The 26,063-nt window shown below is 39.0% G+C and overlaps 1 protein-coding gene across 2 annotated transcripts; it reads left to right on the top strand.

The window, feature by feature from the left end:
• Positions 1-563: 563 nt before the first annotated feature.
• kdm4aa (lysine (K)-specific demethylase 4A-a) lies at positions 564-25,617 on the top strand. 2 transcript variants are annotated; one of them, XM_081379768.1, is made up of 22 exons: positions 564-689; positions 2,044-2,203; positions 2,317-2,492; positions 3,601-3,715; positions 3,820-4,013; positions 4,617-4,666; positions 4,755-4,858; positions 4,943-5,080; positions 5,151-5,554; positions 6,364-6,536; positions 6,616-8,951; positions 10,961-11,051; positions 14,219-14,400; positions 15,233-15,428; positions 16,206-16,282; positions 16,699-16,754; positions 18,494-18,602; positions 18,883-19,071; positions 19,709-19,879; positions 20,522-20,641; positions 20,712-20,804; positions 24,229-25,617. In XM_081379768.1, exons 2-22 carry the CDS (start codon positions 2,057-2,059, stop codon positions 24,364-24,366), a joined length of 5,259 nt encoding a protein of 1,752 aa, XP_081235894.1. In that variant the 5' UTR covers positions 564-689; positions 2,044-2,056; the 3' UTR covers positions 24,367-25,617. The 2 variants fall into 2 exon arrangements, with proteins under 2 accessions (XP_081235894.1, XP_081235893.1); XM_081379767.1 differs by having other exon boundaries at positions 6,361-6,536.
• Positions 25,618-26,063: the final 446 nt, after the last annotated feature.

The following is a 26,063-nucleotide window of genomic DNA, read 5'->3' as shown; positions in this document are numbered from 1 at the left end:
AATTACTGAACTTATTATACAAGCTTGATAAAAATTATCATTCTAGAAGAAAATTTCAGACGGCACTTAGAGGCTTTTGCATCTGAACTCTTCATATATATATATATATATATATATATATATATATATATATATATATATATAAAATCAATATCTACAAGGTTCTGTCTGGTATTTATCTAGAGACCTCATAGGACTTGTGTGTTATACATTAATCTACTATATGTTATTTATATATTCTATAGCTATCTACTCTATATGGCCTCATGATTCATATTAAATATAAGGCCCCATGTGGAGTGAATCCCTACAGTATATCCCTATATGATCTAAATGACCGCATCTAAATCACTCTTTATCTATATAATACAAATAGTCGATAAACAATAGGCTATATATTTTAGATATATGATCCATATTATTCTATGATCCCATATCGTTCATATAGAGAGATGTATAGCTACAAATGTTCCATATTATCTATAAGGCCCCGTAGAGCCCATGTGTGCAGAGCGTTGATTACGGGCGCGCGCAGGGGAACGCCTTCTTCCATCTTTGTAAACAGTGTGCGCGCATGCGCAGTCGCGCTTCACTCTAATGGAGGACATGTCTGGTTTGTAAGCGTCTTTTTCTGCGCAGTTTTTCTAAGTTTGCGCCCTCAACATCCCTCAACTGATCCCGCGACACCCGTGAGTAAAGTCCTCTCAGCCTCTCCTGACACGTATGAGCGGGGTTGTGTGTGTGTAGGGGGATTTCATGTGTGTTTTAGTGCGTGAATGTCGGTGTTTACAGTAGTTAGCCATCAGGCTCATCAAAGTTTGGATCGGATCAATAATTCATGTCATAACACAGTTATACATTTCCAAAAGCCTTTAGTTCCACTGTGTTGCGGTATATGAGCGTGTGTGTGCTGAGCTGAAGCGGTGTGTTTGTGCGACAGGAGTAAGTTTGTGCTCATTTGAGCGTCTTTAGCCGTCAGTGTGTGTTTGATGTTGTTTTTGCTGTGAGTTTGAGAGATTTCGGGGTCAAACTTTAAATGTTCCTGAGCAGAACCTGATGATGAGATCATGACACATTCATAGATGTCATGCTTTCTGATTAAATTCTCTGAATTATTTCATATTATGTGTTTATCTGGCTAATGTCAGCTAGCATGCTAGTGTGAGTTTACACAGGTGCTTCAACATTCACAATCATAAAAGTTATTAAACTCTACAGTGGGTTAATGCTTTTATTACACACCGTGAGCTTGAATAAAAGAGGTTAGTTATGTATCTGTGTAAAAACTGCATGTAGTTTATCATATAATGTTGATAATTGAAAAAAAGTTCATTAAGGTTATTTCTGTCAGTAAAGTGCATGTTGTCAACTGTCATAAGTTGTTTTATTCTAGTTTTTCCAGTTTAAATCATTTTTAACTTAATATTCTCTAATTAACTGCTGTTTTTGTTGTTTTTCTAAATAATTGTTTTAAGTTTAATTTAGTTGTTTCAACAGGTTGGAATATTTATATTTTTTGTATTCTTATTCTCATTATAATTAAATATAATTTAGTCATAATTAAAACATATATTAACAAATTTAATTAAATGAAAACATATATTTTCAATTATTTTATAAACAATCATTTTTGATTTTTAATTAAACATTAAATAGTTTTTGAAACTGAGCTTTTTATTACTTTCTTAATGAATATTTTTTATTTTCAAATGATTTAAAATTGAATTTGAATTGTATATTATGCTTTCATTTCTCTTTTCATTATTATTATATTTTGAGTTGCTTGAAGTTATCATGAATATATGTGTTTGCGCCTTGACTAGTAGTGGTAATAGTAGTGGTGGTTTACATGTGGAGTTCAGTAGTTGGTCAGGTGATGTTTTCTGGAGCAGGACACTTGTTAGGAGAATGTAAATGCAATGCAAATTTTACCCATCAATGTTTCAAGAGTTAAAAAAAAAAAAAAACAAGTATGTTATGTTACAGATTTAGTTTTGTTGTTGATTTTTTTTTTTTGCTGAATTCTTCATGTTTTTCATACAGTTCAAGTGGCAGAATGGCTTCGGACTCGGTCTCTCAAAGCTCCCAGAGTCCTGCCATCAGGATCATGACCTTTCATCCCACAAAAGAGGAGTTCAAAGAGTTCAACAGATACATCGCATATATGGAGTCGCAGGGGGCGCACAGAGCCGGCATGGCAAAGGTTAGCCGCTCTTTGTTGAAGTTGATAATAAGATTTTCATTCAGCTCAAATCGCTGGGAGAGACTTTTTCGTGTTGTAGATGGGAAGTTTGCAGCTGCGTTTGTCTGTTGCAGGTGGTGCCACCAAAGGACTGGAAGCCCCGGCGCACATATGATGACATCGATGATCTGGTGATTCCCGCCCCTATTCAACAGGTGGTCACTGGCCAATCAGGGCTCTTCACTCAGTACAACATCCAGAAGAAGCCAATGACAGTCCGCGAGTTCCGCAAAACAGCCAACACAGACAAGTGAGCAGCAAATGATGATGTGTTTAGATACGGTTAATCCTCACACCGTATCCTAACCAGACACGATGCGATAAGATTCCAGCGACAAATAATTTGTCCGTCCACACTAGACGCGACTCCGAGATGCGTAAAAATCAATCAAAACCCACAGCCAATCAGAACAGCGTGTGGGCGGAGTCTCGCGGCACCAGAGAGTAATCTTGACGGCACTCGCTAGAAAATGGATAAGTCGCTACATAATCAAATTCACAAATATTACACCGTTTAAACATTATTAAATATACATAGGCTACTGAGTAACTAAAACAGTCTTTGTCAGATAATACACTTGTTCTTGTTTCCATTTGTTTAATTTCAAGATCTGAGGTGAATTATTCATTGTTGCTTTTACAGCTACAAAGCTGGAGCACTAAATGATATTCAAAGTCGCATTACACGCTTTTAACATTAAATAAAGCACATAAACAGCACCTGAGATTATCATCGCCACACTTTGTGTTTGTTGTTCGCAGAAAAATAGAAACCGTTTCTAAAATATAATCGTCGTGTGTCGCCGTCGTGGCTGAATAGGACAAACACTCTGATTAACATGGAAAAGATAGACTACCTTTTATCGCGCGTCGCGTGTAGTTAGGACACGGTGTTATGCCCAAAGAATTCGGTAATGACCTTTTGAAATCAAAATGACTGCTAATTTGCTTTTTATAAATGTGTTGGCATGCAGGATTAATCACATTATTTTCTAAAGGAATAACATTCTCCACATATGAAGTGACTTTTCCTTTTTTGCTGATGTAACTACACTGCCATTCAATAGTTTGTTCTATGAATAGAAACATGAAAAAAAAGATTCAATCTTTTGTAACATTATAAATGTCTTGACCTATAAAAGTACAGACCCCAAAATTTAAACAGGAGTGTAAGTCTGATTGAACAGGGAAACGTAATATTAGCTAATAATATCATAGCCCACTTTTCAAATCTCGAGGCATAAAAACAGATCCTGGCCAACATTATCACTGTATATTCTTGTTCACTTTATAAAATTATATTTTAAAAGTAATGCATTGAGAATGTTTAATAAAACGATTCTCTAACTCGACTCCAGGTTCTGTAACCCCATATATGCTGATTTTGATGAACTGGAGAGGAAATATTGGAAGAATTTAACATTCAATCCACCATTATATGGAGCAGATGTCAGTGGAACCCTCTATGATCCAGTGAGTAAAATATTCTTCACTACTATATTTCAGTTACAACCCGTGCACACAGTGTCATAATAGCGTTATTCAATGATTGCACATATATACGTGACTGTACACAGGACGTGACGGAGTGGAATATTGGTCGTCTCAACACTATTTTGGACACTGTGGAGAGAGAGAGTGGAATCACTATCAAAGGAGTAAACACTCCATATCTTTACTTCGGGATGTGGAAGAGCACATTCGCCTGGCACACAGAGGACATGGATCTCTACAGCATTAACTACCTTCACTTTGGAGAGCCCAAGTCCTGGTACTGTCTCAACTCGTGTTTAATGTGTGCATTTACTCATGGGGAACTGGAAATCTAGCTCATAAGAAGCATTTGTTCGTATACACTACCATTCAAATGTTTTTAAAAGAAATGATTACTTTTATTTAGCAAGGACGCATTCAGTTGAAGCGAAGTGATAGTAAAGACATTTTTTACAAAGGATTTATATTTCAAAGAACTGCTGCTCTTTTGAACTGTCTATTACATCAAAGAATCCTGAAAAAAAAAATATATATATATCAGTTTAATAATTTAATAATCATAAATGTTTCTTGAGCAGCAAATCATCATATTAGAATGATTTCTGAAGGATCATGTGTCACTGAAGACTGGAGTAATGATGCTGAAAATTCAGCGGAATAAATCGCATTTTACAATATATTCAACTTATAAAACAGCTATTTTAAATTGTATTAATATTTCACAATATTACGTTTTTTACTGTAATTTTTGATCAAATAAATGCAGCCTTGGTGAGCAGAAGAGACTTCTTTCAAAAACATAATAAAAGCTTACAGACCCTATTAATGTTCATACCGTCCTAAAGAGATTTCAGAAGCATTATTACTTGGTCTTCTGCAGGTATGTTGTTCCTCCAGAGCACGGGAAAAGATTGGAGCGTCTTGCTAAAGGTACAGTGGTCTTTTAAACACATAATTAGTTCCTCCTCTCCTTCAGCGGCTCCTTTACTCAGGACTCTTCTCATTTTCATTCATGCAGGATTTTTTCCTGGAAGCGCCCAAAGTTGTGAAGCCTTCTTGCGACACAAAATGACTTTAATTTCACCGTCAATTCTGAGGAAGTACGGAATACCCTTTGAGAAGGTTAGTTACCTTATCTTTATCATCTTATGATCTCATGCTTGATTTTAATCGCATGATTTGACTTCTTTCTGCTTCATTCATTAGGTCACACAGGAAGCAGGTCAGTTTATTGTGACCTTCCCATTTGGATATCACGCTGGGTTTAACCATGGCTTCAACTGTGCCGAATCCACCAACTTTGCATCCCAGCGCTGGATAGATTACGGCAAGCTGGCAACATTGGTGCGTTTTTTTAACCTCAGTTTTTGGATCTTAAGAATGGATTGATTGTTGACGTGTGTCTCTTTCTCAGTGTTCCTGCCGGAAGGACATGGTGAAGATATCCATGGATTTGTTTGTTCGCAAGTTTCAACCAGAACGTTATAAACTTTGGAAAGCAGGAAAGGACAATGCGCCCATTGACCACTCAAAGACCACGCCAGCGATGTCAGAGCTCCTGACAGAGAACGAGAGGGGAGAGCTCAGCGATAGCAGCAAAGAGGAGAGAGGAGATGCGGAGCCTGGAGAGGAGCAGAAAGCTGACACGGATGGGAAAGAGAAGCGGGACAACACAGAAACATTGTCTGGGAAGGAGGTGAAAAGAGAGACTGATGGTGGAAAGGAGAAAACAGAAGTAGAGAAAGGAGAGCTGGAGGTTGAGGAGAAAAAGCCTGTTAGTGATGAAGAACCTAGCAGCACTTCAGAGCAAATCAACAGGTGTGTTGAAAGAAACTTTACTAACTTTATTCATATTATAAGTGAACCTCAAGGAACATATTAAAATAAGTTTATAAAATCCATTTCATGACCCCTTAAATTAATACTATTATTGTATATAAACACTGATATGAAGTAAACACTGTTGAAGGTTATGCTAGAAGCTATGGTACCTTACTAGAAAACTAGGTCCCACTTTATATTAAGTGGCTTTAACAACATACGGTTACTCTTTATTTTAAGGTGTCAATGTTACAGTGTAATTATATATTGAAGTACTGAGTAATATTAATGAACTACATGTACTTACTATAGGGTTAGGGGAGGATTAGGGTTTGGTTGAGGGTAAGTTGCATGTAATTATGCAGAATTTACTGTTATTACTATGGTAAGTACATGTAACACATGTAACAAGGACACTGTAAAATAAAATGTTACCCAACATACTAACATTGAAATTAATAATGTGATACAATGGACTTATTGTGTACTTGCATGTTTTTACATTGTACTTATTTCTAAAAATACCTGCATGTAATTACATTTGTAACTACACTGTTGACCCTTCCCTTACACTTTAACCCATCCTTAAACTTTATTACCCATACCACCACACCTGTCCCTAACCTTACCTGTATCACACCTCAATAGCAGCAAAAGGGTTTCAACTTACAACTTACTTTTCGATGCAAGTACACAGTGCTTAAAGCCACTTAATATAAAGTGGGACTTAAAACTACACAATAATTAAAATTTCAACCCACTAAAGTGTATATTGATCTCTGATCTCCCTTCTCTTCTTACAGAAGCAGTCCAAAGCAGAACGTGGGGCAGAAGCGGCTCAGACCCAGCACTGGCAATGAAGCAAAAGAAGATGACAATCAAGTGAAGGTAGAAGAGGAGGAAGTTGAGAAAAAGAAAGCCAAACTCAGCCAGACTCAGACGGGCGACGAGAAGGAACAATCCATCTCCGCTGACCCAGGTAGAGCCTCAGATATAGCATATGATACCTGGCGATGCTATAATTCAAATACTAAATTGACCAATGTGTATTTCTGCAGGTGATGTTAAAGCTGAGGAGACCATGGAGACAGACACGCCCCCTCCACAGCAGCAAGAGAATCAAGCCCCTCCCTGCATGGAGGCGGAGCTCTCGCCATCAAACCCCACCTCCAGCAGTGACGTCACAATGCAGCAAAGAGATCACATCACTCCTTCTGATCCCAGCGATGTCACTGTCACCTCATCCTCACAATCCACAAACAGCATCGGTGATGATGTGGCTCCGCGCAGTGATGCCTCTCAGTCTGGACATGTCACTCAAAGCTGTGATGTCCAGACCATCCCTGATGACATCACTCCAAACACTGATCTGACAACTGTTAGCATCACTGATGCTCAGCCGAGTGACGTCACGCCCCATTCCTGTTCCAGTGACATCTCTGCCGCTGACGTCACACCCCTCGTATCTGTAACCAGCAGCATCTCCTCTCAACACAGCATTAACTCCGCCCCCACCTGTGATGACATCACAGAACCCAGCAACAGCACTATAAACACCATCAGCGCTGGTCCATATGAGCCTGGCATTAACTCCGCCCCCACCTGTGATGCCCAATCAGAACCCAGCAACAGCACTATAAACACCATCAGCCCAAGTCTGTGTGAACCCGGCATTGACTCCGCCCCCACCTGTGATGCCCAATCAGAACCTAGCAATAGCATTATAAACACCATCAGCCCTGGTCCATACGAGCCTGGCATTAACTCCACCCCCACCTGTGATGACATCACAGAACCCAGCAACAGCACTATAAACACCATCAGCCCAAGTCTGTGTGAACCCGGCATTGACTCCGCCCCCACCTGTGATGCCCAATCAGAACCCAGCAACAGCACTATAAACACCATCAGCCCTGGTCCATATGAGCCTGGCATTAACTCCGCCCCCACCTGTAATGCCCAATCAGAACCCAGCAACAGCATTATAAACACCATCAGCCCTGGTCCATACGAGCCTGGCATTGACTCCGCCCCCACCTGTGATGCCCAATCAGAACCCAGCAACAGCATTATAAACACCATCAGCCCTGGTCCATACGAGCCTGGCATTGACTCCGCCCCCACCTGTGATGCCCAATCAGAACCCAGCAACAGCATTATAAACACCATCAGCCCTGGTCCATACGAGCCTGGCATTGACTCCGCCCCCACCTGTGATGCCCAATCAGAACCCAGCAACAGCATTATAAACACCATCAGCCCTGGTCCATACGAGCCTGGCATTAACTCCGCCCCCACCTGTAATGCCCAATCAGAACCCAGCAACAGCATTATAAACACCTTCAGCCCTGGTCCATACGAGCCTGGCATTAACTCCGCCCCCACCTGTAATGCCCAATCAGAACCCAGCAACAGCATTATAAACACCTTCAGCCCTGGTCGATACGAGCCTGGCATTAACTCCGCCCCCACCTGTAATGCCCAATCAGAACCCAGCAACAGCATTATAAACACCATCAGCCCTGGTCCATACGAGCCTGGCATTAACTCCGCCCCCACCTGTAATGCCCAATCAGAACCCAGCAACAGCATTATAAACACCATCAGCCCTGGTCCATGTGAGCCCTGCATTAACTCCGCCCCCACCTGTGATGCCCAATCAGAACCCAGCAACAGCACTGTAAACACCATCAGCCCTGGTCCATACGAGCCTGGCATTAACTCCGCCCCCACCTGTGATGCCCAATCAGAACCCAGCAACAGCAATATAAACACCATCAGCCCTGGTCCATATGAGCCTGGCATTAACTCTGCCCCCACCTGTGATGCCCAATCAGAACCCAGCAACAGCATTATAAACACCATCAGCCCTGGTCCATACGAGCCTGGCATTAACTCCGCCCCCACCTGTGATGCCCAATCAGAACCCAGCAACAGCAATATAAACACCATCAGCCCTGGTCCATGTGAGCCCAGCATTAACTCCGCCCCCACCTGTGATGTCCAATCAGAACCCAGCAACAGCAATATAAACACCTTCAGCCCTGGTCCATATGAGTCTGGCATTAACTCCGCCCCTACCTGTGAGGTCCAATCAGAACCCATCAACAGTCCTAAACACAAGCCCAGCATTAACTCCACCGTCACACATCATGTCACCACAGAATCCAGCAGCAGCGCCATCAATCTTACGCTAGCAGAATCGGCGTCAGTGGGCGGTAGTCCGGTGTGTCCGCCCGCAGTCCAGCACATCTTCCAGAGAACGCTGAGCCCTGCCGAGGTGCTGCACGTCCACAGCTACGCTAAAGGAGATTACAGCGATCCCGAGCCGCGCATTCGGCATGAGAGTTACAGAGACAGCGACTCTGATAGCGATTCCCAAGAGGACTTTAAGGTGCGTATGATGCCGTCTGTCTCTGTTGTTTAATCACCTGATTCATTAAAGGGATTGACTGCCGCGCTGATGACGTCATTTTGTAGACCAACCCAGAAATTAGCATCACCCTGGTTCCCTTATCAAAAAACCAAAAGGGTTTTTCCATTATCTTTTGGATTTTTGCAGGAAATAAGCTCTGTGAACAATAAAGGTGTTTAGTTATTCTTACATGTTCCGTTCGTCATGATAACCTTCACAAATGAAGCCTAAATACAATCGGCAGAAGTAAAAAGCTAGAGTTAGGCTATAAACGAACTACACCATGGTCACATGACTTCAACGACTCTTTCAGCCAAACTCTTTAAACTCAGTCTTTTCAGTCTTTATTTAAAAGTAAAAAGTTTAAGTTAGAATAGTTTGCAAGAGTGCAATTCATAAACTAGCTGTAAAAAATAAAGTGAATAGATGAGTGTCTCGGACAATATCTGTAGTCTCATTTAGCCACTTTATAGCAACCGCCTTTTTCAAGACAAGGAAAAGCTTAAAGGGGTGGTATAATGCCCTTTTCACAAGATGTAAATACATCTCTGATGTCCCCAGAGTGTGTGTGGGAAGTTTTAGCTCAAAATACATCAAAGATATTTTTATATAGCATGTTAAAATTGTCACTTTTTGAGGATGAGCAAAAACAGCCTCGTTTTGTGTGTGTCCCTTTAAATGCAAATGAGCTGATGCTCCCGGCACAGGGGGCGGAGCTTCAAGAGCTCGTGTCCTTTTACCTCACACAGACACGCACTGGAAATTTCACAAACTTTTAGCCTTTTATGTTCAAACCGAGTCAGAAAGATGGAGAGACTCGAGAAGAAGTGACAACATGTAGACAGCATTTCTGAATGGTTAGTTGCTGAATTTATGTAGCTTATGTGTAGTTATCTTCTAGTCACTGATTAGCATATTCTGTCATGATAATCTATCAATCGTGTTCCCGGGGGCGGGGTTTATGTAAATTCTAGGGTTGGTGATGTCACTAACCCAGGAGGAATGTGGTGTAGTCTCTATCAGCCGTTTGTTGTAGTCCTTAAAAAGCAATTTCTTTAAAAGCAAATATCTCCCATTGCTTTGAACTTTGAGCGTTGTATCTTTGCAGATGTTGTTTATGCTCAAACAGCAACATTACACACTAACTAAAGTTAGAAAAGTCAAATACTAATCAACCACCCTTTTAAAACGATCACGACTGGGTAATACTGATGTATTTTATGACAGAATAAAATTTGAAATATTTTGAGGTTGTGTTTAACCACAAGCCGTATTTCAGCCATTTAACCAAAAACCCACTGGCTTTGGGAAGTTGGAACCTGAACTTGTTTCCAGGTTTTAGGACTCATTCCTGCAGCATATAATGCAAATCAGTTAGCAGTGCAAACACACCCACAAAATAGTGCAGAACGTAACTCTCCTTGCATGCTTTTACTACCTCGTACTAGCAAACGATCCTGGTGCTGTACAGCATCTCTCCGCTAGCACAGTCCCGGCTATTCACATGTCTGGATATGAGCCCGCTTACAGCGCTCTTCCTCATCTGATGAATTACTGCTGGCATCAGTTAAAACATCTCTCTTAATAAAAGTCTGAGTACCTGCTTTCATGATTAGTAGTAGCGTGACGTTAATTGCTCCAGGCAATATAACAAAATAATAAGCCTAATTTACATGGAAAGGAAAGTTTATGCAGAAAAGAGTAATCATTTAATTGAAATGCTCAAATGCATTTCAGTGCATTTAGCTGTGGAGATGATGCAGGTTTATGTGCTTTAGTGTATTTATTGTTTAAAAAAAAAATCTTTTTGTTCTGAATTATTATTTGTACATTTTTATTTAATACATTTTTATTTCCCCCCCACATTTTGTCACCAAATCACAACCTCCCTGCAGTTCCATCATAATTCACTAGGGGGTTTGTGCGCTCTGCTGTTTGTAATGAGTGTGTGTGTGTGTGTGTGTGTGTGTGTGTGTGTTGTCCTGCAGAAAGAAGATGAACGTCCAGTGGAAGCTCAGCACAGACTTCCCAGACTCCCCAGGCATCATCCTCTGATGAAGGACAGCATCAGTGATGAAGGTCAGTGTGCATGTTAACTAGAAGAAAAACTATTAAAAATAATTTTCCGAAAGTGAAATAAATCTGAATTAATAACCGTTAACTTAAAAACTTAAAAGGAAAATTACAAATTTTTGTCTTGGCAACTAACTGATATAAAATAATTTCAAGTTGAAGTACTAAAATTACTAAAACCAAAGCTCAAATAAAAAAAAAAAAATAATAAATCTAATAAAATGACAAAAGCACATAATAAAATGAGTAAAATAAAAATTAATACTGAAAATTCAAAATATTAATAAATACTATATTTTATTTATACTATAATAATGCTAAGATAACACTAATGTGTGGTCTGTCCTTACTGTAATGGGCCACTTTTCAACCAATCATTGGACTGCCTATGTATTTCTACTAAAATATCAGTGTTACACGAGCTTCTGCTAAAGTATTCTCCCATAGCGAGCTGTGGAACTACAAAACTCTTTCTGTCTTCACTTCCAGTCATAATTAATTATATTATAATAGTATTATAAAGATAGCAAATATATGATTTTAGTATATTAAAACTAGGGCTGTCAAGCAATTACAATATAGTTAATTACATTATGTGCAGGTTGATTAACTGCAAATAAATCGCACATTCCCCTAAAAGATCATTTATTCAAGTCAGTATTGTGTTAAATGAGGAAAGCATCAAATAGACATTACAAAAACATAGCTTTAGAAAAATATTTTAAGTGATTCAACATAAAATGTATTACACATAAAATGTTAAGCTACAATGGCCTCTTTTTTTTTTTTTTTTTTTTTTTTTTTTCGGAAGCTGCATCTGAATTGGTATTTAGATATATTTACAGACAAAAAATGTTTGCTTACCAACAAAAGAAAGAAAGTCATACAGTTTTGAAACAACACAAGTGAGTAAATGATGACAGAATTTTCATTTTTTGGTGAACTTTGCCCAAAAAAATAAAAAAATATAGATTTTTTAATGAAATTATACTTTATATAAGAATCTAAAACTGCCAGTAGGTGGCAGTAAATGTCTGAATGAGTACTTTGTAACTTTATATTGATCTGTTGTGTAAATCAATATCACATTTGTGATACTCGTTACTCGTGTAATATTGCTTAACTATATCATATGATATAAATATGAGGCATAAAAACTCATGCAGGGGCATGTTTGGCCCCAATATCTTGAATTTTAGGGTTATTCTAAGGTCTTGAATTATAGGCTTTCCCTGTTTTCCCTGCAACTGTATGAAACATAAGATGACCTACGTAGGTCTGGGGCAGGGCGGATGTGTTAAATGCATTAATCACATTAACATGTTATTTTTCCCATAACTAATGAGTGAAATTACTGCAATAAATCAACAGCCCTAATTAAAACATATGTTAGAGATGATTTCCCTGTGTGCAGTTAAATGCAGAAGCAGCTGTGCATAGAGTCCCACTCTATTTTCCTCTGAAAAACCGGTCTGTAATGCGTTGCAAGTGTGCGAAGTGTGTCATTTCTGTGCACTAGCACCACCAAACAGAATGACAAACATCTGCGCATTGTGCAAACCGACAGTCCTGCCCTAGACTCATGACACCACTGGTTGAGTTGTGGTTGCTATATCGGGCTACTCAAACAGAGCAATGTCGAAATGTTCCACAGAGTCTGACTCTTCAGGAAGTCAATTCACATTTATTTGTAGAGCACTTTTTACAATACATTTCGTTTCAAAGCAGCTTTACAGAAAATGCATGTCTAGTCTACATTACAATTTAGAGTGATCTGTTATCAGAGGTGTCCGAGTAATGTCCATATTTCAGAAATGTATAATTCTAAGATAATGCAAATCATGAGGTTAGCTAATATCATGTATTCATTTAAGAAAGAAATAATGAGCTCATTAAAGTAATTATTAGCAAAACCCCACACAGTCCCCATATTACAGTCACTATATATGCTTTATGTACAGTCATAGTCGTCGATTTCGGTGGGGACGGTGGGTGCGCATACCCACCACATATTTCAGTCATTTTGTACCACTTTTTTTTTTTTTTTTTTTTTTTTTTTTTTTTTTTTTTTGAAAACCTCAAGCTCAGTTTAGCCGTTCTGCTGCTGCGCTGGCTACATGCTTCTCTGTTCATAACACTGCAGGTCGTTACGTTAGGACTTATATATAAAGCCCATGAGAACCGTGGAGAGTCAACCCACAGCTGCCCTGCTGAAAATGTGAAGCAGAAACGCTTAATGTCAGATAAGGTCAAAATAATTTGACTTTTGGTTCGATTTTTTTTTGACCGTTTTCAGTGGTTATGAGGAGCAATATGAGAGAAATTTGGTAATCATTGTTTAGGTACATTAAACCACGTTATATTGTCAACATGGTAGGCCTACTTATGAAGCAGAATAGTGGCTCATATGCTTTTTGAAAACTTTCTTCTTCATAAAACGAGTCGGACAGGATCACATTTTTGTATACGTTTTTATTTATTTACATTATTAAGCAACAGGACATCTCTTTCAAAACATGACCTGTGCGAAAGAGAAAAAAAAAATGAATGCATCATTGTTCCCAGCACTTCTGAGTGTGTCTCTGTCCTCTGTCCACATTTCAAACCAAACTGACAACGCCCATGTTTACAGTTGTCACTGCACATATAACTTTGACAGACAGTATTTTAACAATGTAAAAAGTTGTGGTAACACTTTATTTTACAGTGTCCTTGTTACATGTACTTCCCATAGCAATAACAGTAAATTATGCATAATTACTGCAACTAACCCTCAACCAAACCCTTATCCTACCCTAACCCTATAGTAAGTACATGTAGTTTATTAATATTACTCAGTACTTCAATGGGTTACACTTTATTTTAAGGTGTCACTGTTACAGTGTAATTATACATTTAAATGCTGAGTATAGATTTATTAACTACATGTACTTACTATAGGGATAGGGTAGGGTTAGGATTTGGTTGAGGGATAGTTGCAGTAATTATGCATAATTTACTGTTATTACTATGGTAAGTACATGTAACATATGTAACAAGGACACTGTAAAATAAAATGTTACCGTTAAATGTATAATTACACTGTAACACAGACACCTTAAAATAAAGTGTAACCAAAGTTGCTAAAAGTACAACTGTATAAAAGCATCCTGTGATTGTGTGTGCGTGTGCAGAGCTGCAGGATCAGGCTGCATCAGAGGAGGACGGGCTCGACGGGGAGGCCTGGGCGCGACCTTTGACCCAGCTGTGGCAGAACAGACCGTATAATCCAGAGAGAGAGAGAGAGTACAACAGAGAGATGGGTCTGCTGCCTCCATACTGCGCTGTGTGCATGATCTTTCAGGCTCATCAACGGGTACGGTGGCCTGTTTCAGACATCTGTCTTGATTTCTTTTAGTGCTGGGCGGTATACCGGTTCATACTGTTTATTTTTGTTATGATATGAATTTTTAATATACCGCAATACCGGTGTATGTCGCTTTAACCACGTTGGGAACACTGTTTGAGAGGGGTCGCTTTTCACTGTAGCACTGTGGTGAGTGCACACATTATATTACAGTGTTTCCCATATTGGTTCACTATATCAACTCTGCCAACCACAAATAGATTTTCCAAAAGGCTTAGACATCGTTGAACAAACATGAGCACTGCACGTTTCAAACTGAACTGACGGTCTTTAGAAAAGTTTCAATGTTATTTCAATTGAATCTTTCTTTATCTTTCCTGATAAAGCAGCGTTTATGAGTGCTTGCGCTGCTTTGTGTACAGACGTTATCGGGGAAACCGCTGTTCCTGTCGCTCCTACAGCGCCTCCTACAGCGCAACTCTTTGTAAACAGCCTTGCAAACCTGTATTAAAGGCACACTATGCAGTTTCCGTTTTTCTCAAACAGCGCCCCCTAGAGTCGCTGTGGAGTGCTTGTATTTAGCGTTACTGTCGTAAACACCACTCACGCAGAGCCGTCTCTGCACTCTTCCGACCGCGCTTTCTTCGTCGACTCTGCCATGATTCACGTCTGAAATGCGTGCTAGTGTCTTCCATAGAGGCTGCTTCATATGTTGTTGATGTATGTGACGTCGTGCCGTAAAGCCATGATATGGATTTTTGGTCAAACCGCCCAGCACTAATTTCTTTCCTGTCACTGGAGTATGACGAAGGTCTGACACTCGCTGTGTGTGTGTGTTCAGTCTGAAGGGGTCGAGAGCGAGCCGGCTGTGGTGCTGCCCAGGGGTCAGATAAGGACCAAGCCTCTGATTCCTGAGAGATGTTTCACCACCACCACCGAGGACAGCGCAGAGGTCCAGACGTCCACACCCCGCCTGGAGGAGGACGGCACCAGCCTGCTCATCAGCTGCTCCCTGTGCAGTGTCCGTGTGCACACCAGTGAGTACTGACCTCTCACAATACAGGAGACCTTCCCTTTTCATACATGACCATTCAGAAGTTTGGAGTCAGCAAGTGTCTTTTTTCTTTTTATTATTCTTTTATTCAGAAAGGAGGCATTAAATTGATCAAAAGTGACAGTAAAGACATTTTATAATGTTACAAAAGATTCTATTTCAGATAAATGCTGTTCTTTTTCTATTTATTAAAGAATCCGGAAAAGAATCACTGTTTACAACATTGCTAATAATCATAAATGTTTCTTGAGCATCAAATCATCATATCAGAATGATTTCTGAAGGATCATGTGACACTGAAGACTGGAGTAATGATGCTGAAAATTCAGATTTGATCACAGGAATAAATTACACTTTAACGTATATTCAAATAGAAAACACTTATTTTAAATTGTAATAATATTTTTTCTCTATTACTGATTTACTGTATTTTTGATCAAATAAATGCAGCCTTGGTGAACAGAAGAGGCTTTCAAAAACATTAACAAATCTTACCGACCCCAAACTTTCCAACAAAAGTGTAGTTTGTCTGTTTATAACATGGATTTGTATGTAATTTCTTTCAGTTATGATGCCTCAAATTAAAAATAAGAATATCAACTATTAGGGAACAGATGTCCAGCATGCATGTGAACTTCAGTACTGTTTGAAAAGCATCCCAGGATGCACCATGGTGGTCTCATCATCATAGATGTGAACATACTTTGTCAGAAAAGGGTGTGTTTCTAAAAATCGGTTTAATATGCGCTGTTTGTTCCAGGTTGTTACGGTGTGGCCCCTTTGAGAATTTCCAAAGACTGGAAATGTGCCCGCTGTAAAGCCAACGCCTTCGCTGAGGTACACATAAACATCTTTACAATTACAACATATAGTGGCCCAAAAGTTACCCAGAAATACTGTCCTTATTGTTGTAAAAAAGCCGTATAACTTTCTTTGACTGAGATTGAGATTGAGATTGAGGCAGTCAAGCTCCAAAAACAACAAAAATACAACATTCATGAACGCCAGTTTGAAATACGAGCTATGTAGACGAGGTGTATACAAACCTAGTATTGCTTTTGTGAAATGTTTTACTTCACTTGTTTTGATGTTTCTTATCCAATGCAGTGACATTCATACATTAAATGTGACATTAAGTGTCCACATACTTTTTGGGCCACTGTACACCTGCATTAAACACATACTGATCTTTCATCTCTCTGTTTAATGTCAAGTATGATGTCAATGATGTTTGAATCTGTGATTCTTGACAGAGTTGCTGTCTGTGTTCGTTGAGAGGAGGAGCGTTACACAGAGCCAATAATGGCAAGTAAGTAAAACGATAGTCTACTAGAGGACAGGACTTACGAAGGTGATGCCTCCTGACCAAGAAGTTACATTACCTCCTGAATTCCTAGAGTTCCTGTGTTTCTCTGCGCTTTAGACCAACAAGAACCTTTTGTTTCCATGCAACTTCTCTTATTACACAAGTCTGGTTTGAGATTACAGGAATAATGTGTCTTACCAGGTGAGTTTCACAAAACCTCTGAAGAACTTCTCAAAAGAAAGAAATAAGAAATTATATTTGCTTAAGTAAAATTATTTTTATACCATGTGTAATTTAACTTAATCATTATAATTCTTTAATTGCTAATGTGACTTTTTTACACACAGACTGAACAAAATTAAGCACTGATTGGTAATTAGTTGATCTAATAGTGTAGTTAAATTTAACAGCTGACAAAGATTCAACATAATTCATCTGTGAGACAGTCTAACAGAAGGACGGACAAAACCAGTCAAATATAAATTGTTCTGATAACTCTGAGTACTTGTCATATTTTATTACCATTTTCTAAACAATAGCGATTAACTGTGATAATGTGAGAAATGTTGAAGGTGTCTGAATGCATTTTGGTTTGACTATATATATGTATATATACACGCGCACACACACACACACACACACACACTACACTACACTACACTACACTACACTACACTACTGGTCAAAAGTTTGAGATCGGTAAGATTTTTTTATGTTTTTAAAAGAAGTCTCTTCTGCTCACCAAGGCTGCATTTATTTGATAAACACAAACAAAACAAACAAAAAAACAGTAATATTGTGATATATTATGACAATTTAAAATGACTGTTTTCTATTTTAATATATTTTAAACTAATTTTATTCCTGTGATCAAAGCTGAATTTTCAGCATCATTACTCCAGTCTTCAGTGTCACATGATCCTTCAGAAATCACTCTAATATGATGATTTTATGCTCAAGAAACATTCATTATTATTTTCAATGTTGAAAACAGTTGTGTACAATTTTTTTTTTAATTCTTTGATGAATAGAAAATTCAAAAGAACAACATTTATTTAAAATTTAATATTTTCTAACATTAAAAAATGTCTTTACTGTAACTTTTGATCAGTTTAACTCATCCTTGATGAGTAAAAGTATTGATTTATTTTATTTATTTCCCCCAAAAATAAAATTTAAATTCTTACTGACCCCAAACTTTTGAACGGTAGTGTTTAATGTTACAAAAGCTTTAGATTTCAGATAAACGCTGTTCTTTTCAACTTTCAATAAAAATGTAAATAACTGTTTTCAACACTGATAATAATCATAAATGTTTCTTGAGCATCAAATCATCATATTAGAGTGATTTCTGAAGGATCATGTGACACTGAAGACTGGAGTAATGATGCTGAAAATTCAGCTTTGATCACAGGAATACATTACACTTTACTGTATATTCACAAAGAAAACAGCTGATTTAAATTGGAATAATATTTCACAATATTACTGAAACTCAAAAAACTCAAAAGTAAAACTTCCAAACTATAATAATGTCCCACTGTAAGTGGTCCAAAAAAGAAATGATTTTCCAAAATGCTAAATAGAATTGCTTATTTTTCTGGTTTGATTCTGAGGTGAAATGTGACTTGGACATGTTCTTGAGGTTTTTTTTTTTAGACTCATCCCGCTGTTCTTTTCAGCATCTGTTAATGTTGTGTAAATGATCAGCGCTGGTCCCTGACATGTGTCTCCGTGCACAGATGGGTTCATGTCCTGTGTGCGGTGGCAGTGCTAGAGGCTCGCTTTGTGAACATCGCTGAACGATCACCCGTAGATCTCAGCGGCATTCCCTTACAGAGATTCAAACTGGTGAGTTCACTTCTCACTTCTCAACATTTCACTTCTCAGTGATGTGGTTTCACGCCAAACCTCCATCAATCACCATCTTGACCTGTCTTAAATCATGCTTCATGCGAGACCGTGACACATTTTGGCACGGTTTGTGACTTCAAGATGTTGACTTCTACTGTAATGGCTTTGGTATAAGCAGACACAGTGTTATTTATATCTGCACTTGGGGCCCTTTTCCTCCTGACTCACTTCCTCTGAACTGACTTCCTGTGAGCTCTTGTCGTGTATCTGCTTTTAGAAGTGCTACTACTGCAAACGGCGGATGAAGAAAACGTCGGGCTGTTGTGTGCAGTGTTCACACGGTCGCTGCCCCACCTCCTACCACCCGACCTGCGCTCAGGCCGCCGGCGTCATCATGCACCCGGACAACTGGCCCTTCGTCGTCTACGTCACCTGTTGCCGCCACAAAGGCCCGGTGCAATCAGAGGTATTGAGCTCTGAAACTCGAAAGTTCTGCAGTTCCACACGACTGCTCTATAAAGAGACGTGGCTGCTTCAGGTGGACCAATAGTCACTTCATGTTTCCTTTTGGAGTGTCAAACTCAGTTCCTGGAGGCCCTGCAGAGTTTAGCTTCAACCCTAATTAAACACACCCGATCAGCTAATCGAGTCCTTCAGGCGTATTTAAAAACTGCAGGTGTGTGTGTGTGTGTGTGTGTGTGTGTGTGTGTGTTGAAGCAGGGTTGGAACTCAACTATGTAGGGCTGTGGCCCTCCAGGAACTGTGTTTGACACCTGTGCTCTAAACCTTGATTAAAGAGTAGTGTATTTATGACAGTGATCGTTTTCATTATGTGCACCCAAACTCCACCCACCATTGCTTTTGATAATTCGCCCGTGATATTAATAGTATATTTCTTTTATTCTGAAAAGCATCAACTCTCCGTCAGTGACCGTCATTTTATGTCGATGCCAGGATCAGTCATTTAAAACAAATTACTGAGAAATTTAAATGATGCAAACAGAAAAAAAACAGAATTTGGAAAAAAAAAAAACACGGAATTTGGGAAGAAACACAAGGTATTTCCTAGGGCCCGACCTCTGATGTGTGCTTCTCCTCTGCAGCGTAATAAAGCAGCCATGCGAGAGCTCAGCGTGGGTCAGAAGGTCATCTGCAAACACAAAAACGGACGCTACTACCAGTGTGAAGTCATACAGCTGACAAAAGAGACCTTTTATGAGGTCAACTTTGACGACGGATCCTTCAGTGATAACCTTTTCCCAGAGGACATTGTGGTAAGGGAATATTTCACTAATATTTTAACTAGATTTTAGAAGTCATGGAAAACCAGGAAGTTTTGCAGGCCTGAAAAAGTCAGCGACCAAGCTTGGTGTCAGTAAGATTTTTAAATGTTTTTGAAAGAAGTCTCTTCTGCTCACCAAGGCTGCATTTATTTGATCAAACATACAGTGAAAGCTGTAAAATTGTTAAATATTATTAAAATTTAAAATAACCATTTTCTATCATAATATGTTTTAAAATGTCATTTATTCCTGTGATCAAAGCTGAATTTATCATCATTACTCCAGTCTTCAGTGTCACATGATCCTTCAGAAATCACTCTAATATGATGATTTGCTGCTAATTGTTGAAAACAGCTTTTTAGTATTGTGTAAAAACTATTTAAGGAGTCTTTGATGGATAGAAAGTTCAAAAGAACAGCATTTTATTTGAAATGGAAATCTTTTGTAACATTATGAATGTTTTTACTGTAACTTTTGGTCAATTGAATGCATCCTTTCTGAATAAAAATACTATATATCAAAAAAAAAAAAAAATAAAAGGTCCTGACTCCAAACCTTTTAAACCGTTGTGTATGTTTTGTCCAATTATGACTACGTTTTTACATATTCTTGTATATGAATGTTTTTGTGCAGAACCGAGACTGCGCTCAGCTGGGTCCGCCACCGCAGGGTGAAGTGGTTCAGGTCCGATGGACGGATGGTCTTGTCTATGGAGCCAAATTCGTGGCAGCTCATGTCATTCAGATGTACCAGGTAAATGTCAGAGAAGAGTTCAAGCAGAGGTTCCTGTGTCTGCGTTTAGTTAATCACTGCTTCTCCTCAGGTGGAGTTTGAGGACGGGTCACAGCTGACTACTAAGAGAGATGACGTCTACACCCTAGATGAAGAGCTGCCCAAGAGGGTCAAATCCCGTCTGGTGAGCCCGATATGTTGAGGATTAGTGCAAGTAAAAATACCAAAATACAAAAAAAAATTGTCACGTGACAATAGCACTTGATAGTCGTTGAGCTTATATTATTCAAAATCAGCAATAATTCAAAATCTTCAGCATATAATGTTCAACAGTCAAGTTCCAGAAGTAAAAACTCTATCAATTGTTCATTTTCTCCATAAGGCAATTGATTTAAAAAAAAAAAAAAAAACTTTTAAAGACCGACCAGCTATGAGCTGTGAGGGTTTTAATCGATGGTATATGCTTCTGTTGAAGCCGTCAGCCCGATATATAAAATAAGTGTGTTTAACAGCTGAATTTGTGGTGAAAAAATGCATAACTCGTGATTAGAGTTGGGAATCGTAAGACATTTTCCGGTTCCGATTCCTCTAAACGATTCCGGTTCCGCCAAACGATTCCGGTTTACAAATTATTAAAACAACTAATAAAAAATAGTAGTAAGGGGAAAATGCACAATCCTTTTTGTGTTTATTTCTTATACTTGTCAAATGAGTTTAACAGACTGGTAATGTCAACAAATTCAACATATTATTTAGCAATTTTTTCAAAAATAATTCATTTTTCTGAAGGAAAATAAATATTTCTGCATTCTCTAGGATAATTTGGGACCTCTCCTATAGCTTATTGTATCTCCAGCAGTGGAGAATACCCTCTCAGAAGGGATAGAATATGCTTGAACACACATGTAAGATCCAGAATGTAAGATTCATTACTGGATGAATCAGCGCTCTAGCAGTTAAAAAACAGAACTGCATGCGTCTTGCGGAAGAACATTGTAGCCGGAGCTACTTCTCTCCGTTTATCAGTCCCTCCAGTTTTTCGCGATTGCGCGATCGCTGAATACAACGCAAAATCAACAAAATGTTGCATTTTTTTGCGATCCTGCATAATTCCTAATTTAACCACAAAATAATCACAAAAATGAAAAAGACCTCACAAAACATTAAATTATAATCACCCAATTGAAATATCTCTAGTCTAATTAAAGTTTCAATGCATTTTTACGTGGATACAGATGTTGCGGGAAAAGGGGAAACTCCTCTTCCTCGATTTACTGAAGCCTGTAATGTAAAACGCATTTTGCAGCTGCACAGCTAGCACAGCGAGTGTCTGGCTCACTCTTTGGGGGACGCCATGCAAAACGCCGCACTATAAGTAACTGGTTGCCTACTGCAGCTCTGGACCCCTCAACTCAGGATTTACACACAGTTCTACAGTATAAATTACTACACCTGCTGTTAATATTTACATAGGTCAGGTAGAAAAATTGCCCATAGGTTGTTTCAAAAGTTAATTTGATGAGAATTTGATGAGACCAAAATAAACAAGCTTTTGGCTATGCATTTTGTTTGTGATTTGTGTCATGTATGACTATTGTGCATCTGACATAATACTATTATGGTAAATGTGATGTCCTAATTATAAACTATAAAAATCGCTAATTTTTTCACAAATTTCTGGAAATTACCAGCACAAAATCAGTCATTTTGATCGCAAAAATCACACAAAAAAATCGTGAAATCCTGGAGGGCTGGTTTATTTCTATGACGCGCCTTGAGTCACTCAGGCACTGTACTACTCTAAGTAGTCCGAGTATAAACGCTTATTACAGGCTTACCGTAGTGATTCAGGATAAGATAAAAACACGGTTTGAAAAAAGGCATTGATGATGCACTCGCTCATTATATACATTTAGTAAATTCTGAAGCGAATTTTCATTATTTTAAGCGACTTTCAAAAGGTGATTTACTCTGTTTTGGTTGTTACCGTAGACATCAGTGTTTATTCTCAAAACTATAAACTTTTATTTCAGTACTTCTGTGATCATTTGAATATTTGTAACAGCGAAATACCAAGACTGTGTTGTTGAAAAGATTGTGAAAGTAAAGCTGTTTCATATTGACAGCTGCGCGCAAACAGATTTGAATGTTCCAGTGTGAAGTTTTTGTCATTTCCGTGGGTGTTTGAATCGAGATTCTCTCTCTCTCTCTCTCTCTCTCTCTCTCTCTCTCTCTCTCTCTCTCTCTCTCTCTCTCTCCCTCTCCCTCTCTCTCTCTCTCTCTCTCTCTCTCTCTCTCTCTCTCTCTCTCTCTCTCTCTCTCTCTCTCTCTCTCTCTCTCTCTCTCTCTCTCTCTCTCTCTCTCTCTCTCTCTCTCTCTCTCTCTCTCTCTCTCTCTCTCTCTCTCTCTCTCTCTCTCTCTCTCTCTCTCTCTCTCTCTCTCTCTCTCTCTCTCTCTCTCTCTCTCTCTCTCTCTCTCTCTCTCTCTCTCTCTCTCTCTCTCTCTCTCTCTCTCCCCCTCTCCCTCTCTCCCTCTCTCTCTTTCTCTCTCTCTTTCTCTCTCTCTTTCTCTCTCTCTCTGTCTCTCTCCCTCTCCCTCTCCCTCTCCCTCTCCCTCTCTCTCTCTCTCTCTCTCTCTCTCTCAAAACGTATATGAGTAGCGCGAGTGCTTTCGTTACTATTTTAATAGTCATGAGGTGAGTGTGAGACACCCACACATCGGCCCAGAACCATTCTTGGAACCGAAACTTAGAAATTTCGGTTCCCAACCCTATTTGTGATGCTGTACAGAAAATTCCACCAATCAGAGAGTTGCGGCGAGCAAATCATGACAAAAGAGTTCGGCCAGTCCAATGTGCAGCAAATGATGGAATCAAGATGAGCTCGCTAGGAGATTTGTGTTTGTCAAATGCCATATTTTAATTGTTTTTAATTTGATTCTACTGTTTATATGTTGATTATACTATACCTTCATTCACTATCCCCTACATTACTCCACTAGTATAATCCACTTGAAGGAGTGAATGATGAATTCGGACACTGAGTGCGCCGGAAGAGCTGCTGTTTTTACATAGTTTGATTATCATTTGAAACTTAGCAAACTGGCTGCTCCAGTAGTAATGAAAAGATTTATCTTAATCTCTGTTGTGGAAACAGGCATGTATAAACCTTAATTAAACAATCTAATAATCAATTATAAAGGAATTTAGACCAGTATGATATTACGCTGGACCCACATTGGACCAGCGGTTTGGAAAATGGATGATTCAGTTACAGACGTGGGAATTCATTCGGCGCACGACTGTCACAGTGCATTATGGGTATTCTCTAGCCATTTAGCGTACATCGGTTATACACTCGTTATTTTGGTGCACTGTGGGATTGAATGAGTGCACTCGATGAGATCCGCTAGGGCTTCGGACACCACTACAAACGGCCGTTCCCTCAAACAGCCGCAGTCTTCTTATTAGATTTTCAAATACTAGTTTGCTTCAAATCAAAGTTTGTAATGTTGTGATTCGCCTCGCAACTGATTGGTTCGTGGCTTTTAAACTCTTTAATGAAGACGTTTGTAGAAACGTGCTTGATTTTCATGTGTGTGTGATTCAGTCCAAGGCATCGGACATGCGCTTTGACGGGATGTTTGGAGAGAAGAAGGTTCAGGAGAGCAAGAGACAGCGAGTGATCAACTCCAGGTACAGAGGGGACTATATCGAACCCGTCATCTACCGAGCCATCATGGAGTAGCCAGCGATGACACGGCCTTCATCACCCGAAACCACCAGCGGACTCGAGCACACACCCTGCCAGTGCCAGTGGCGTTCAGTCTGCAGGCGTCCCACACCTGGAGGGGTTTCATCTATCCTGATCTCATCTGAGTCGAGGCAGGGCGTTTCGGTGTCTTTCTCAGAGAACGCAGCTTCGGTGCCCTTTTAACCTCAGCTCTGTGAAACTGTGCCACAAACACATCATCACCCTGTTCATCAAGTCGCTCTCAATCACATTCGTTTGATACAGAATATTTGTAATCTCCATTTCATAAAAATATCGAATTTTATCAAATTGCATTAATTTATTTGACTTATTTCAGGGTGCTGTTTCTACCCGTATTTTAGCGCCCGGAGGTGCCATCGCACTTTACGGACGCGGATCTCCTTTTTTTTTTTTTTTAAAGATCTACACTGGCATCAATTGTGCAGTTGAGACCCTGAATGTTGTACATTATTTGGAACATAATGAATTCAGCGTGTCTTCGAGAGTCGTTTTGTACAAGCCTATTTATTACCTGGTGCTTTACGAAGGTAACTTCTGCAATATACGTGCGAGTTCCAGTTGTGTCGCAGTTCAGTGCCGATGAGTGTGTCTTTTGTTGGAGATGCAGAGCTCATAGCGAAACGCCAAGGATCTCACTTTCGCAGCTGTTCAGAGCCCTGCCTTGCATTCTGGGTCAATACACTTTCATTTAATGTAGCTTACTGCTGTCAACATTTTATCAAAAGCCCCACGGATTTAATAAGCTATTTTTGCACTTCTCAGCTGTACTTTTATGAATTGTCTTCTTTGTCCTTGCCGTAGCCGAGCTCTAGAGACAGAAATGCTCTTCTAAAAAGCTGAGGAGGCCCGTGTTTGACCCCGACAGCATTTGGAGAAAGTAAGGTTGTTGCAGCTCTTTCAGTTGTTCGATAGATAGGGCTAATCTTCACTATTAAGAAGTTATAAAAAAAAAAATATTTTTTTCTATCAAGAAGCCTATTTTATTGCTGTTTTATGATACATGTTTAATGTTCATATACTGTGAGATAGAGTTGTATGTAGTTAATTTAAAAAAATCGAGCTTTCGGCACGTTTCTTCTGCCTCTTGTTTTGCTTTCGAACATGAGCCTCGTTCTCACTGCACTTCTGAATGCAGAGGCTCTAGGACTTCCATATATGTATTTTGTAAAAAAAAAAAAAAATTGATGTGCATCAGTAAAAGATGTGAGCTGACATGGTTCTTATGCTGAAGTGTCTTTTCTTTTTTTTACTTGCATTGCAAAACTAACTTTTTAACACGGTATTTTCAGTTGCAGACAGACCATACCTGCAAATTTTTCCATTCTGACAATTAAATAGCATGATTTTTTATTTTTTTTTTCAAAACTTGTTTTATTTAACCTTTTTAAATCCTAGTTTTACAGTTATTTTATGTTACCATAGACGTTGGTGTCATTTCATTATAATGTTGCTGCAATGTAGTTCTATTTTAACTTTCCGGGACACTTTGATTTATTGGCTGATTCCAATAAATTTTTTGAAGAAAAATTCCCCATCCATCACCTTTTTCACCAGTCTGGAGTTTGCAGGTATGATACAGTTATGTTATCTGTAAGTACATTTTATTGCATTTCATTTCACAGTCAATTATATGGCCAGAAGGAGCTAAAAAATATATATTTATGTCAGAC

This window comes from Scardinius erythrophthalmus, assembly GCF_964197995.2.
Source record: "Scardinius erythrophthalmus genome assembly, chromosome: 12".
Lineage (NCBI taxonomy): Eukaryota > Metazoa > Chordata > Actinopteri > Cypriniformes > Leuciscidae > Scardinius > Scardinius erythrophthalmus.
Note: the sequence above shows the minus strand (reverse complement) of the source record. Positions and strands in the feature narration are given on the sequence as shown.